Raw genomic sequence first — 14,913 nt, forward strand, 5'->3', positions numbered from 1 at the left:
TCGGTGACCATCGTGCCTGTAATGTTAGATCAAATAAAAATGTTGAACGTTATTCGCCGCTGCACACATCCTTCATTTTTTGTGATATGGATCTGTGCAGATATCCATAGACAGTAGTTACATTACTGTGTCCCATTTCATGATAATGATATTATCGCGATATCTATAAAACATGTAATTTAAAAATAAATAACTGAATTTTAAAAATAAAATAAGATAATGATGATGATGAAGATGATGACAATAATAATAATAATAATAATAATAATAGTTATTATTATTATTATTATTATTATTAAGAAACACTGAATTATTTACAAGATATTATAATATGTGTATTATATTGACATGATACCAGTGTTTAATTTTTGAGTATTTTGGTTACTATCAGTGCCAGTATATAGCGACACTCCTAAGTATAACATATATATATATATATATATATATATATATATATATATATATATATATATATATATATATATATATATATATATATTTTTTTTTTTAATTATGTTTTTTATTTACAAAGCAAATTGTGAGCAACTGAAGTCATAACTGAGCTCACGCTCATCCCGACTCTCTACAGTGGCATCCATTATAAAGTAACACCCATAAATCGGTTTAGAAATCATATTAAAAAAATAGATGCTCCTCATAACTTCAGATCTTGTCTCACAGTCATCATTTCAGCATCAAAGTAATGTCTGTACAGTTTTCAAGATATTTTTTGTCATATGCACAACAATTACAGAGAGGCAGTCTTTGGCATTGAAAACCTTAGATCTCTGGCTCCCTCCCCCTCGCCCACACATTTTTAAACACGTGGATGACATGAAATAAGATAGTTTCTTCTTGCTGCCAAATTCTGCACACTGACTGACTCTCAGGGGAGGAAAAACTTACAAATCCATTAGATAGTGTGCAGATAATTATCTTCAAGAAAATAATGTCTTTAAAAGGAAACATGGCTGATGTCCCCTTGACCCGAACATTAATTTGATTTTAGTTTTGGTACTTTAATTTTACTCTCACAGCTAGAGCACAGAATAGTTTCAAAACTTCAATTCAAAGTTGAGCGAAAGATTTTGATGTTGTTTGAAAGGTTTTCATGGTCTGCCATTTTGAAATCAGGGGACAAAACAAATTGATTTCAAAAAAAGATCCTTGTGAAAACCTTGACTATCAGCTAAACAGACATTTGTCCTCACTGAGAAGCTGATGTGAATTAAGCAGGTTTACTGGATAGTCTGAGATAGCATAAGATAACAAATCTGGATGATGGATATTGTAAAAATTTAGGATGCATTTCACTGCTGCTAATCTCCCCGTTTTATGTAATTTGTTTCAAAGTGGCATTTGATTTAGTGCAGTCTTTCCCATACTTTATGTCTTTTTCAACTAGTCAATGTTCTCTTATCTTTTTTGTTACCGTCTCCTATTTTATATGCATGAATGATGAATGTAATTTGTAACCATCTGTTGTAATCACACAGTTTTAAATGCATTTAACAAAATGTGAAAAACGGTCTTTTTCTCAATAGACCTCACTAGGATTATGAGTTCTAATCTATTTAATATGTTCTACGCATGAAACAGAAAACATTTAAAAACAGAAACATGAAAACAGATTATTTTTGTTTTTAATAAACTTCCATTCCCAGACATTCCTCTACTAGAAGCTACACCCACGTGCCCACCCACAGTGTGACATCTTTCCTTCGGGAAGTTTGGAGTCATAAATGAGATGCATGGTGCCTTCTCTCACTGAAATGCAAATTCAGAGAGACACACACAAGACGTTGCCTCATATTATACGCCGCTAAACGAAAAATGAATAGAGGTGGGATTAGTTGTGCTTTGCTTCTCGAGGATGATAAACACATGTATATTTATAACCTTGGCTATAGCCGTGCCAGGGGGAGCCATTCAGTGTAACAATGATGACAGTGTAAAATGCTAGGAGAGCTGGCAGAGTGTGATAATCAGCTTTACTAACCTGTATATATGCACACATATATCTTATAGGGAGCTCTTTCTCAAAAAAGGTATCATAGGTTATTTCGCCACCTGGGTGTTCACTAATTAGGAAATGAGGCAGTATGTTATCCTGTACGTAGTGCAGAGAGGATCAGAATGCAATGAGAGGGACATTTCACACAAAAATACCAACAAAGGATGCAATCATTCTTGGACTTTTTAGTGATAACTGAAAAGAGAACAAGACATCTGAGGTGTTAAAGCACATGCTCAAACAGGCTCCATGTTGCTGTCCAAGGAGACAAGAAAAGTGCTCATGGCAATAAAGATAGATGAGTTTGACAAAAAAAAGAAAACTAAAATTGTGTCTGAGCAGGGCTGGCAGCCAGCAGCTGTGCCGGGTCTTATGCTGAGTTCCATTCAAAGTCGGAGGCGGGAATTTCTGACTTCCGACTTTCAAACATTATAAATAAATACTAAAAATACTAATATTATAATACTAAAAACAAATATTGTGACATCATTTTACATGCAGAACAGGTTTTACTATATGATAATAGAACTAAATACATGCAAATATACTTTACGTTGCCTTTTAGTTAATTTCTTACCATGAACAATGTACCTCCTGTGCGCCTCGGCGGCTCCATGGATGCTGTCATCGTTGTGTGACGTCAGACTGCTCAGGGTCAGGGTACATGAATTTGCCCCGAGTTCACAGATGGGGACTCCAAGTTTGAGTGGCGTTTCATTATACTTTTTCTAGAAGGGGGTTGGAATATCTCGACTTCAGGCTTTGAATGGAGCACAGCATTGAGGCCCAGACACACCAAACTGACATTAGAGAAGTGGCAACGAAAGCTCCCTGCTGTGACACGTCATAGTGTCTCAGCCAAAAACACACACCAAACCGACTCCCAACCAGCAGATATGTTCTGTGCCTGCGTGAAAGGAAATACCTCTTCATACCAGCAGACTGCAGTCAACCAGAAGACCGCCTTTATGCTAGTTAGCCATTTAGCCCATTAACAACACGATCCAGTATTGACAGAACAAAGCATATTTACTGTGTAGCAGTGAGCAACAGCACAAACCATCAGGAAACATTTCTGCTAAAGAGCTTAATGGAGGAAGAAAAACAAATTTACCATAAAAACTTTGTTCTACTTCGCTACCTCTTGACTTAAGCCATTTGTTGACATTCTTCACTTACGTTTCTCTTCTTGTGATCAGTGATTTTATTCACCGACAGGGTCTGTTGCCAATTAAAAATGCTAAAAATAAAGCCAACAAATTACCTAATTAATTGCTTTATATACAACATTTGAGTTATACTACTTGAACACATTTTAATGGATTGCCAATAGAGTTTAAAAGTTGGACTTCACATGCTGCTATTCACTTCTTTTCTTAAATATGTTATGTTTCCCCACGCCACATAGTAATTCAAATGTAGTAAAATAAGTGAAAAATATGAGGTTTGACTTGCCCTGTAATTCAATTTGCTTTGTTCAAAGTATGCAATATTCACGCTGTTAAACTTGACAAACCATTTTTGAAAAACCATTTAAATATAATGTAACCCAATCTGTACATATTGTGGTGATCAGAAATACTTGAAATGCTAAATTGTCTGCACAAGTAATTTAATTTAGTCTTCTTAAAGTTGTCTCCCAAAACAGTGAGATAACTATCGTGGATGTAAATCAGCTGTGCTATTGTCTCAAGACAATAGGAGTGATGTGATCTGTAGTCTCTGCTTTAAGATGCTTGTTGATGATCTAAAGAAAGTGACACTGTGTTCAAAACAACAGCAATTATTCCAGCTGCACTGCTCACTTGTCTGAGGAAAGAGAAAGGTGCTCACTGAATGCTAACCACAGGGGGAGAGTGGAAGGACGGGACGATTTATTCTGCTCACTGCATCCTCCAGAGAGCAGTTGTGTGAGGCACACCACAAAAAAAGGGAAGCAAGGAGATGAACATTACTTTCCAGCGGTGTGATTATTGATTCTGTTGCTCTTCTTTCTGTCCTTCCCACACAGATTTACATGAAACACACACTACATTTCTCCCTCCATCCCTCCGGCTCTTTGCTTAATACCATGACTTTTACTGTGACTCGGCCAGCCATTGACCGCTGCTTAGGCTGCTCTCTCTCTCTCTCTCTCTGTGTGTGTGTGAATATGTGTGTGTACATGTTCACACAGACAGGGTGTTAGCCTCGCCTGTGGCTCTGTAATGTCCGGTCTCGCTGATTTGTGCATCTCCACCACCTGTAGACAGGCCTGTCACGTTGTGTGGCTGCTGCGGCTTAGATGCCTCAAGGCTGTGAGTGTGTGTGTGTCTTTTACTCGGTTTTCGTGCCTGGTGTGTTTGAGGCAAGAACTATACATGTCTTCATACATGTTACTGCATGAGTGTATTTGCTCTTCTACACACACCTGTGTGTGCAGTTGTTGTTGTGTGTGTGTGTGTGTGTGTGTGTGTGTGTGTGTGTGTGTGTGTGTGTGTGTGTGTGTGTGTGTGTGTGTGTGTGTGTGTGTGTGTGTGTGTGTGTGTGTGTGTATGTGTGTGTGTGTAAGTGACATACATGCATACTGAGCTCTTTCCTTCAAAACCTTTGGCTGTTGAACAACCTGCCCAACAAAATGAGGATAGTTGCTGCTGGACTTGTTCTTTATATTTGTCTTGTGTGCTGCTCCATTGTTCTATTTATAAATATAGAAAAATTTGTATGGAAATTATTTTGTTGGTAAAAATGCAAATAACTGTAGGAATTCCCAATAACTGCTTTATCAATAACTGCTTTTTGTTTTATTAATCCTTTCACTTTTTCCCAACTAATTCGGCATTTCAGTGTGGTCAAAGATCTTTCCCAAAATGTGAGAAGGATGTTACAAGCTTTGCCAACATCCATTTACAATAAATTAAAATAACCTAGAGGACTGAGGATGTCTTAACCTGTTTGCCCCAGTGTTATCTTTTCAATTGAATTCAATAATATTCATTGAAATTCAATTCAGTTCAATTCAGTTCACTTCACAAGCCTACATTTTACTGAGAGGGCTTTACAGCATACACCATTCCTCTGTCCTTGGACCCCTCACTGCAAATAAGAAAAACACCCCCCCAAAAAAGTAATAGAAACCTCAAGTAGAACAGCTGAGGAGGGATCCCTCTTAGAGAATGACCAGACATGCAATAGATGTAGTGTGTACAGGACAGATTAACACAATAAAATACAGTTATCCATATGAGAAAATGATGCCTAAAGGGAGAGTGAGCGAAAGAGAATGAGAGAAAACGAGAGTGATAGAGAGAGAGAGGGAGACGGAGACAGAGAGAGCAGTAAGGTTTTATAAAGTGATGAAAATCAATAGTGGACTTTTTTTAATTTCAACTTTCAGGGACTTCTGCTGCCCGAATGCTCACAGCACTGATAGCATCAGAGTTCTTTGGTTGCTTGGCAGGATATCTCTGACAGTTTATAGGATCAATAGAAGAGCAGCGAGCCACAACACACAGAATTTCTGGTTCTAAACATCTGGCCAATTACTGCAATTACTCTAAAGAAAAAGCTGAGAAGCACAAAGGAAATTTGGAAAATGTTTTTAAAAAGAAACAGTCACAGAATAAAAACAAGAACACAGTCAAAACAGTCAGACTAAAGATGCAAAGCACATTACTTTGAATTTCATAATCCCGCTGGTTTTCACATTTATTCAGCTGCTTTATACTCCATTAATGTTATTCTTTTTTTACTCATATTTAAAGTGTGTTGCCAGGATTGTGTGTGAGATGATGATGCACTGTTTGTATACACACTGAAACTCACAAGCCCCCCCTTTCCTTCCTTGCCTCTCTCTGTTGCCATGGATACTACAGCCGGTTGCCAAGCGAGGAGGACGGCTCGGTGTCAAGTAACGGCTCCGGGAAGCTGAACACTAGCAAGAGCTCCTCGGCCCGAAGGACGGCGACCGGCAGCAGCACCAAGAACGGCAAGGAGGAGCTTCACAAGAGGAGCACAAACGGTGAGAAAGAAGGGGGGGGCAAATATGGAGGGGCGGGGGTTAAGAGAGAGAAAAGAAGATGCGGAGAAGGAGAAGATGAGTAAGGAAAGAGAGAAAGGTGACAATGGACAGGCAAAAACTAAATAAAATCTGTCTGTAATATTTTTACCCATCACAAAGTCTGTTATTGGTCATAAACTAGTGTTGACCCCCCCCCCAACATATACACACACACACACACACACACACACACACACACACACACACACAGGCACTCACACTCACACTCACACCTTCTCAATACTTAACCCAAAGGATAATTAATCTGAGCTCATGAAGTGCACAAGCACAGAGTGAACACAGTGACTCAGCCTGCTGCTGCATCACGTAACTGTCAATGACCACACATACACACACACATACACACACACACACTCCTCACAAACACACACAAACAGCAAACACCACTCAGAACCGAATCAAAAGACACATCTCAGGTGTTTGTTTTTCAGTGTTTTTAGTAAATTTTATTTTGCTTACTTCAGTGGTGTGGAGATAAAAGCCAGTGGTTGGCAGTGTGTGCCATAAGCACTGCTGCAAGTTACTTTAGAGAGGAATCACAGATGAAGGACAGGAAAGTGGATGAGTTGTCAGAGAGTTGTGACAGCACACTGTCAGATTAGGTGTTATTCAAATCCATACAACCCACAGCATATGGTTTGTGCATTAGAAAAATGACTCAGCGTTAAACGTGTGACACTCAGAGGGATCGTCATCCTGGGAGAAGAAACACTGATACACTGTGTAGCTATTAAAAACAAATTAGTGTTGTAATTCCCCCCTATGTTTTTTTATTGAGGTCATGGGTATATTAGCAATTATATCCAACTAGTCAGAGATGCACACTTAAACACAGATAAAAACCCAGCAGGTGTGACTGACTCTACTGCTTCATTTTACAGCAGGATGTGGTTACACAGCCTTGTCTCCTCAAAATTTCATGTAGATACAACTAATTTGAAACAGCAAAGAGGTTTTTGAGGGAAATGCAATGACAAGGAAGTCACATTTTCTTCGCTTGGGTTCGGACCATTGAGTCTGCCTGCTCCACTGAGTTTGAATTGTGTGATTATATAGATGGAAATGGAGTGTAATGAGTTGACAATTCTGTTGGACATTAGGCAAATGTTTTCTGTTAACATATCGAGGAAATGTTGCTAATTAACATACCTGACAAGTCACAAAAATATTCTCATTGAACAGATCCGCAAAATGTTAACTTAAACTTAAAACAAATTTCATTTGTTCTCTGCCAAAACAGGCAATCTTGCATTTCAGTATCCATTTGTAGAAAGCACAGCGTTATTTTGTTTTAACCTTTTTTTTATTGACATTTAACCTAAATCACAATCTTTCCCAAAACTTAACCACAGACAGGAGCCTGGAAGTGAATCCCGGGTTCTGGTGTCACAGTTTTCGACTTTATACATCCATAATCCTCCCCAAACCCCTCCTTGCAACACCTGCATGTACATCAATGTTGTGTTTTGTTACCAAAAGAAACTTTCTCTCTCAGCATAATCCAACAGTAACTACATTACCATGACAAGCAGTTTGGTAACACTGAAACTTTTTTCAGTTTGTAGGAGACAGTGTTTGGTTACAGGAGCAACACAGCACATGACTGAGTTTGCTGTGACCAAACGCAGCAACACACATCTGTGACGCTCAGTGTGATCAGATGCAAGAAACCTGAAACTTTCAACCAGAAATACTCTGCTGTTCAGCTTTGTGTTGTTACTATTCAAAACATTTCTTATTAATGCAAATCTGCCTTACAGTTTAGTACAGTTTAGTTCAGTAAATTTCTAAGGTCATGTGGCCGGCGGCCCACAGTTTCTTTTTTTGTTTGCAATTGTTTCATATAAGAAAAAAAAAAAAAATCCACTCTGCATTTTCAGGAGAGGGGCTGCCAACAGGCTACTTTTTATTAAAGCTAAAATAAATACTTTTTTTTAAATGTTGTTTTAATAAGTAATGGTGAATGTTAAAGTTCAGAATAAAATTTGATTATCATTAGATGAACATCATAATATGCACTTAATGAAAACTACAGTACATTGCTATATTGCTCATGTTTTCAGTGATCTTTTCTGCGTCAGATACAGTTTCTATATATTTTAATGCATCATTCAAGGTCATCACACACACGCGCACACAGACACACACATATGTGTGTATAAATCTAGACTCTTGACTATACTTGAGATGAAATTACATGTCTTAGTACAATGAATTGCTGTAATTGTAGTCTGCTTGAAAGGTCAGACCGGTTTGATTGTTGATAACCAAAAATAGCTGCTATTGTGGTTTCTTCCTCTCCAGTGTCCAGCAAATATACATTATAATCATATTTTGATAAAGATTCTTACTCAGGCACTACACATGCTTTTATCTGCAGTACCTGTTATCAGTAGTGGCAGTAAATGTACTGCATCTTCGACATTACTTATTTAACAGATTAGTAAGCAGATCTTTTTCCAGGCTTGCAGACTCACAATTGGTTACATAAACATTGCTATGATTGCTGATAATGCAGCAACATTGCTTCTGTTCAGTGACATTCTGGGACGCTGTGATTTTCAATCTCTTTTGCATCAGCAAACTAATGTTCACAGTAATTCTTGTGATTTATAGTGTTTATGCAACCGAATGAATGAATACCCGGAGGAGAGGAGGAGTGGATGAATAATTGTTTCATTTCCTCACTACTGTTCACAGAGAACCAGGAATGGACAGGAGTGTTTTTAGAAAAAATAAGAGAGTGATGGAGAAAGCAGACTGGAGCTTTATTCGAGAAAATGACTATTTTGTATTTATTAAAAGTGTAAATACAGTAAACTAGAAATATAGACATGCAATTTAGAGAGAAAGAAGGACACTTAAATGGAGAACAAAAAAATACAGTAATGATGAAGAGATGGCAAGAACAGGTACTAAAAGACTGTAGATATGCTAAGTGAAGTTTTAAGCAAATTTAACTGTTTGGTTGCACTGATTTCTCTCTTATGTCTACCCAAATTATGGAGGTGAAGCCAGGAGGTGGTTAGCTTAGCATTTCTTAGCATGAAAACCAGAGGGAAATAGGGGAGACAAGGGACAGTTGTAACATTTTTGACATTTCTGTCTGCAACATCATTATCACTAAAGTTAAAAAAAACAGTATCTCTGAAGCTTAGTAATTAAAACAATCTTATTTCCTTAATCTGCACACAAACAGAAATATAAAAAATACAAATTGTGGGTTTTTTTGGAAGTTTTGTGAAGTAATTTTTGTTTTGCAACCAGATTCCTTCCATGATGGATCATCTGGATCTTTTTTATTTTTAATTGTACCAACATCTGTTATTTATGATCAAAAACAGAATAAAGCAATTTCATCTTAAAATCCATGTATTTCTGACACAGTATAGCATGTCACTGTGAGCGGCTGGTCTAACTGCGGAGTCACTTTTTCTCTGATAACTTAAGATTCTGACGTTCAGGAAGTTTACTGTATAAACCAAATCATTAACAAAGGTCGCTTTCTCTCCAAAACAAACGGATCTGGTGATTCAAACCACTGGAAACTTAATGCAGCACTTTCTCATTATGCACAGTGTAACTCCGGCACTCCTCATTGCAGTTGGGCTTCTTACTACGTGGCTGACGCAAAATGCGAAAACGCACAAACACGCAAAAAAAACCAACAACCCACGAATGGCTGTATCTCGGGTTAATGTTTAGTTTGACCATTCTGGGCTACTGTAGATACAATGCGGTGCAACTGAGCTGAGCTGATCTCCATAGGACCTGCTCCCTATGTAGATGAAAACAGCTCATTGTAAAGAAGTCCACAACAATTCTTATTTTCAGGTCATGATTATACACTAAAGAAAATGTACTTCTTACAGCATATTCCATTTGTGCCAATTCATCCCCCTAAATCTTACACGCTGGTCCTTTAACAGTTTGAGGACACCTTTTTAATACAGTACTTTTCATTTCTCACCTCCACATTATTTTAAAGATTCAGATTCAAGATCAATGTAGTTTGCGTATAGACAATGGCAGACGATAGTAGTCAGTAGTTACATCATATTTAATGCTGCAGAAACATCAGCAAATATAAACAGTATGGACATTGTTGGTTGCTCTCACAGAAACTCTCTAGTGTGGCTTGAGTCTCTTCATCAGACAGATTAGTCTCTACTACTTACCTTCATTAAGCTGAAGTACACAAGCTTGAAAACAAGTCGATTCAGTGTAGAGACGAGGTTTCAGTTGAATCGAAATGTGTTAAGGGATTCATCTTTCATGATGGCTACCGCCTTAAATAGCCTATATTGGAGAAATGCTAAAGATGAAAGAAAAAGAGGATGACATGCAATAAAGGTCATGTAATAGATCAAAATAAACCTTTAAATTGATCTCCACCCACAGATCAATCCTTGGCCTTTTCTCTGTATAGCTAAATGTTAACGACAGTGGCCTCTCTGTAATCTGCAAGGTGTAGATGCAATTTAAGTTTATGTTGTGTGCACAGTTACATAACGAACCTTTTCTTTAAAAAAAAAACAGACCGACTTTGCCACCGCCGCGCTGTTAGTGTGCCTAAAAACTCATCTCCATACTTGTAAGCAATAAATTAAACTGTGCAGACATAAAGCAATAAACAGCCAAAGCAAAGCACTTGACAACAAGCTGTCAATTGAGTCGCGTTGTTTATCATCTTGTGTACAAAAAACCACTCATAAAAAAATGCCCTTTTTAACAGTTGCTGCGAAATGAAGTCAATTTATTCCAGTGTTGTAAACTTTGTAGAAACAAATAAAGCCACATTATTAGAATTAATTTTAGAATTGAAAGAAGGAGCAGTGTGCTCTGTGTTCGGAATCTGTTGCCACAGTAGTAGAAGTGGTCTTACAGCAGCTGCCGGTGTTCATAATACATGTTATTTACATGCACGGTCAAGGTTTCCAATCTGGTTCACAGCCTGCTCGTGACGGCACCTGTCCTGACCTTCGCTGTCAGGCAGTAATAGGTGGTGCAGGAAAAGCAACAAATGAAGCCGACTGAGCCGCAGCCACAACGAACGGTGACAGTGTGGGTTTGGAGCTGAGTTAATGGCAGACTGTTGTAGCCCTACAACGAAGCAGTCTGCCATATGATGTCAGTCAGGCAGTGAGTCACAGTGGACCCAGTGCAACGCAACACTGCCCATCTGCTGCTCCCTGCAATAACATACACACAGGAACACATAGAGGCTCATGTATTGTGAGAAATGACGTATAGCTGATGTTTTCTCGGAGAGCCAAAAAACACAAAACTGCACAGAGTTGTGTTTTGGTTTTTTTGAGCCATGACTGCAGCACAGCTAGTAGTGTATTGCTCTAATTTAAATTTTGTGAGTCGCCATGACAACAAATAAATCTTACAGAAGAGACAGAATTAGACAAATGTCTTTGTTGTTGGAGTGCGTAGCAAGGCCAGTGTTGGCAAGGAAACAACAAAAATACAAAACTAGGAAGAAAACAACTCTGACTCGTGCATGAGATGCTGGTACAGATACTATTCTGTCACACACACACACACACACACACACACACACACACACACACACACACACACACACACACACACACAGACACACACACACCCCTGCTGTACATTTATGCCGTCCTAATTGGTTCTTACATAACTTTGGTCTTGTTTGCTTGCAACCATTTATCATTTACTACTGCTAGGTACTGACCACTTTTTAAGCTGAAACAATGTTGGATTTGCAATGTCTTATTTGTGACCTCACTTAAAATGTACCTCACCTGCAAAATGACCATTTATATATCATTTACATTTTTCACATTTTTCTCGCATGCCAGTAGTAGACAAAGAAAAAACATCCTTTTACAGACTCTAGATATCTTTCTTTTCTTCCATAAATATCAGTCTATAGTAAATATTTTAAGACTATTTTTTAACTAGGCATTTGTGATTAATGGGCTTCGATACAGTGATGTTTATGATTGCTTAGCAATGTCAGGTGGAACCTGCCTCACAGGCACAAGAGTGGAACCTAACCGCCTGACGTCAGATTGTAAAATATGCAACATGTGTCTTGTCCCTAATGTGGAAACTGGCAGAATTTGTGATAATGTCGATGCAACATCACAGCTTTCTGGAAATACTGTCTCTGTGTGACTCTTGCTAACCTGTTTATCCTCCTCTTCTTCCCAGACCCGTACGAGGACCATTCAGGCTCTCTGCGTCTCATCACCATCAAACCCATGACCGCTCAGCCAACCTACTCCTACCCCTCCTCCTCATCGCATAGCCAAGACTCAGTGGTCCTGAACGGGGAGGTGAGTCCGGGCACACGTATACATAATGTACACACAGCCTCGAGGCTTCGTCGCACTTAGCGGTGAGTTGAGTCTGCAGCGCTGACAGTACAGAGCAGAGCAAAACGAGAGCATCATCGTCATGAGTCACACAGATACACACGCTGCAGCAGCGTTTGGTAGACATGTACATTAATATAGTTATTCACTCATAATGTTTGCTAATGTTTATTATTTCATACTCGTACCACAGCGACGCTTCTTCAGGAGTATTTGGAAAGATTGTTTTGTACCTCAACTAATTTGGAATAGATCATTTAAACATAAAAAAGAAATGTACACAGTGAATCAGCTGCAACACCTGAGCATTAGTTATTGTGATTGAGAGTGTGTGAAAGGTAGTTATCATGCCATCAGGTAAGTCTAAAGGACTATTTATTTATGAGAGGGGAAAAGGAAGGCACGTCAGATGTCAGTTCTGTATTGTACAGTCTGAATAACTCCATCGTAAATATATTTCAATAGCGCTAGAAAATCTATTTATGGCGGCAGATGTTTTAATTTTGGTGGCTCGCCACAAATAAATAAATATGTGGAAAACACTATATTTTATATTTTATTTAAAATACCCCCAGAACTCCCAAATCTTCATGCTTTTTTTAATCTCAAAAATCCCATCATTAATCATAACCTGAAACGGTGAAATATGGTTATTTATGGTGTAGGAAGCGTCATGCAAGGAGGATCAAGGAAAAATATGTGCAGTGTCACACCCTAGCCACGCCCTTACTCTGATAAATATAGTCCAGAAATAGTTGATCAGTTAATTAAAAGCTAAACGATAATTAGCTAGAGTGGTAGATAGTTAGCTAAAGGTATTAGAGAAATCAAGGTCGCCAACTCTCATGCTTGTGCTGCGAGGTACACACTGCCCAAACAGATCTCACGCCAAAATAGAGGACGCCACAAGTTCACCTCTTGATGAGCCGTGCCATGAAGGTCCTGAACACACAGAGCACAAAAGTTTTAGTTTGCATCTGGCATTATTTTTTCTGATGGGGGCACATCAGACAAAATAAGATTGTTAACAACGGCTTTATGTTACAGCCCTCACTTTCAGGCGTCTGTTATGCTGCCCTCGCTGTGCTGTAGTATTATCATTACAAGTCCTCTGGGACACATTGTGTTACAGCTGAATGTAGCTGTGCTACTATGCTTCCTCTCCCCCGCTAATCTCTTACTTCTGTCATTTTCCTGACCACCCAGCCTGTTACCTCACACTCTTCCTTCTTATTCTGATGATAAATTATCCCTCAATCAATTTACATCAATAATCCCCTCGAGAGCTCTCTGATTTTCCAGCTCATCTGCAATTGATTGAATGAGCATTAGCACAAAATATCATGTTTAGGGCGTGACACACTGTCTGATTATTGAGCTGTAGGGAATGTTTGCTAAAACACATTGATCTGTCTGAGGCACAGAAAGTCTGGACAAGAATATTTCTACAGTTCATCATAAAAAAATGAGCAGTTCATAACTGGATGGGAATTATGATTACTTCAATTCAATACTTGAATGATTGTTTGCAGGCAAACCACGTTGGGCTGAAGCAGAAGTCTGACATCGAGCACTACAGGAACAAACTGCGGCAGAAGGCCCGCAGGAAGGGCTACGGAGAGTTCTCTCTGTCCGAAAGTGGCAGCCATGGTTACAGCCACCGTGACACCAGACACAGTCGGCACGACAACGGGGTCAAGGAGCCAATGACCGCTGAGGAGAAGAGGGCCTCCTTCGCAGGATGTCATAAGAGGTTCGGAGTCAGTTTTAGAGGGAGCTCCAGAGAGAGAAAAAGGAGCTATTTAATCTGATTATAATTTAATGTACGTCATTATAGCAATCATAAAAATGTCCCTTAAATCACAGGTGTCTTTGGCTGTAACTGCACTAAAAATGGTTAAAAACCCCAAAAGAATCAACCTCAAGCTCACCAAATGGTATGACAGTTATGCAGAGATGTTTGACAGTCTCAAAATTAAAGGATTAGACTTCACTTTTAAAGCTGAGTTAGTTTTCGGGGGGCTCCAGAGTTAAAAGGAGCTGTTTAATATGAGTATAATTTAATGTTCGTCATCATTCAAATCCTAAGAATGTCCCTTTACTCAGAGATATCATTGGCCATAACTGCACTAAAAATGGTTAAAAAAAAAGCAATAATTAAAAAAAAAAAAAATCAACCTTAAACTCACCAAATGTTGCGACAGTTATGCAGACATGTTTGACAGTCCCAGAATTAAAGGATTAGACTTCACTATTAAAGCTGTGTCTATTTTATTATTGAAGCGTAGGAAAAATTTTAGTTTTGTTCCATTTCAATTCATCATTATTTAAGTAGTATAACTGCTTCAAGTGCTTAACAACTTTTCCACCAAGAACTCCAGATCTACTGTAGAAGTGTAGCTGTAGTTGCTAAGCAACACAAAAGGACCGAGTGAGTAGTGAGGGGTGATTTTTGGTCAGCACATTAATATTTACAGTTC

At 38.6% G+C, this 14,913-nt stretch overlaps 1 protein-coding gene across 5 annotated transcripts in view; it reads left to right on the top strand.

Moving 5' to 3' along the window:
* The window catches only part of kiaa1549la (KIAA1549-like a), a 121,017-nt gene that overhangs the window by 91,730 nt on the left and 14,374 nt on the right, over window positions 1-14,913 (top strand). For all 5 annotated transcript variants that reach the window (XM_042495435.2, XM_088079783.1, XM_088079784.1 and 2 more), the window contains 3 exons: window positions 5,869-6,014; window positions 12,270-12,394; window positions 13,966-14,186. In XM_042495435.2, coding sequence (XP_042351369.1) covers window positions 5,869-6,014; window positions 12,270-12,394; window positions 13,966-14,186 — 492 coding nt within the window. The remainder of the gene's footprint in view (window positions 1-5,868; window positions 6,015-12,269; window positions 12,395-13,965; window positions 14,187-14,913) is intronic.

This window comes from Plectropomus leopardus, chromosome 7, assembly GCF_026936395.1.
Source record: "Plectropomus leopardus strain MGB_pleo_1.0 chromosome 7, ASM2693639v1, whole genome shotgun sequence".
Lineage (NCBI taxonomy): Eukaryota > Metazoa > Chordata > Actinopteri > Perciformes > Serranidae > Plectropomus > Plectropomus leopardus.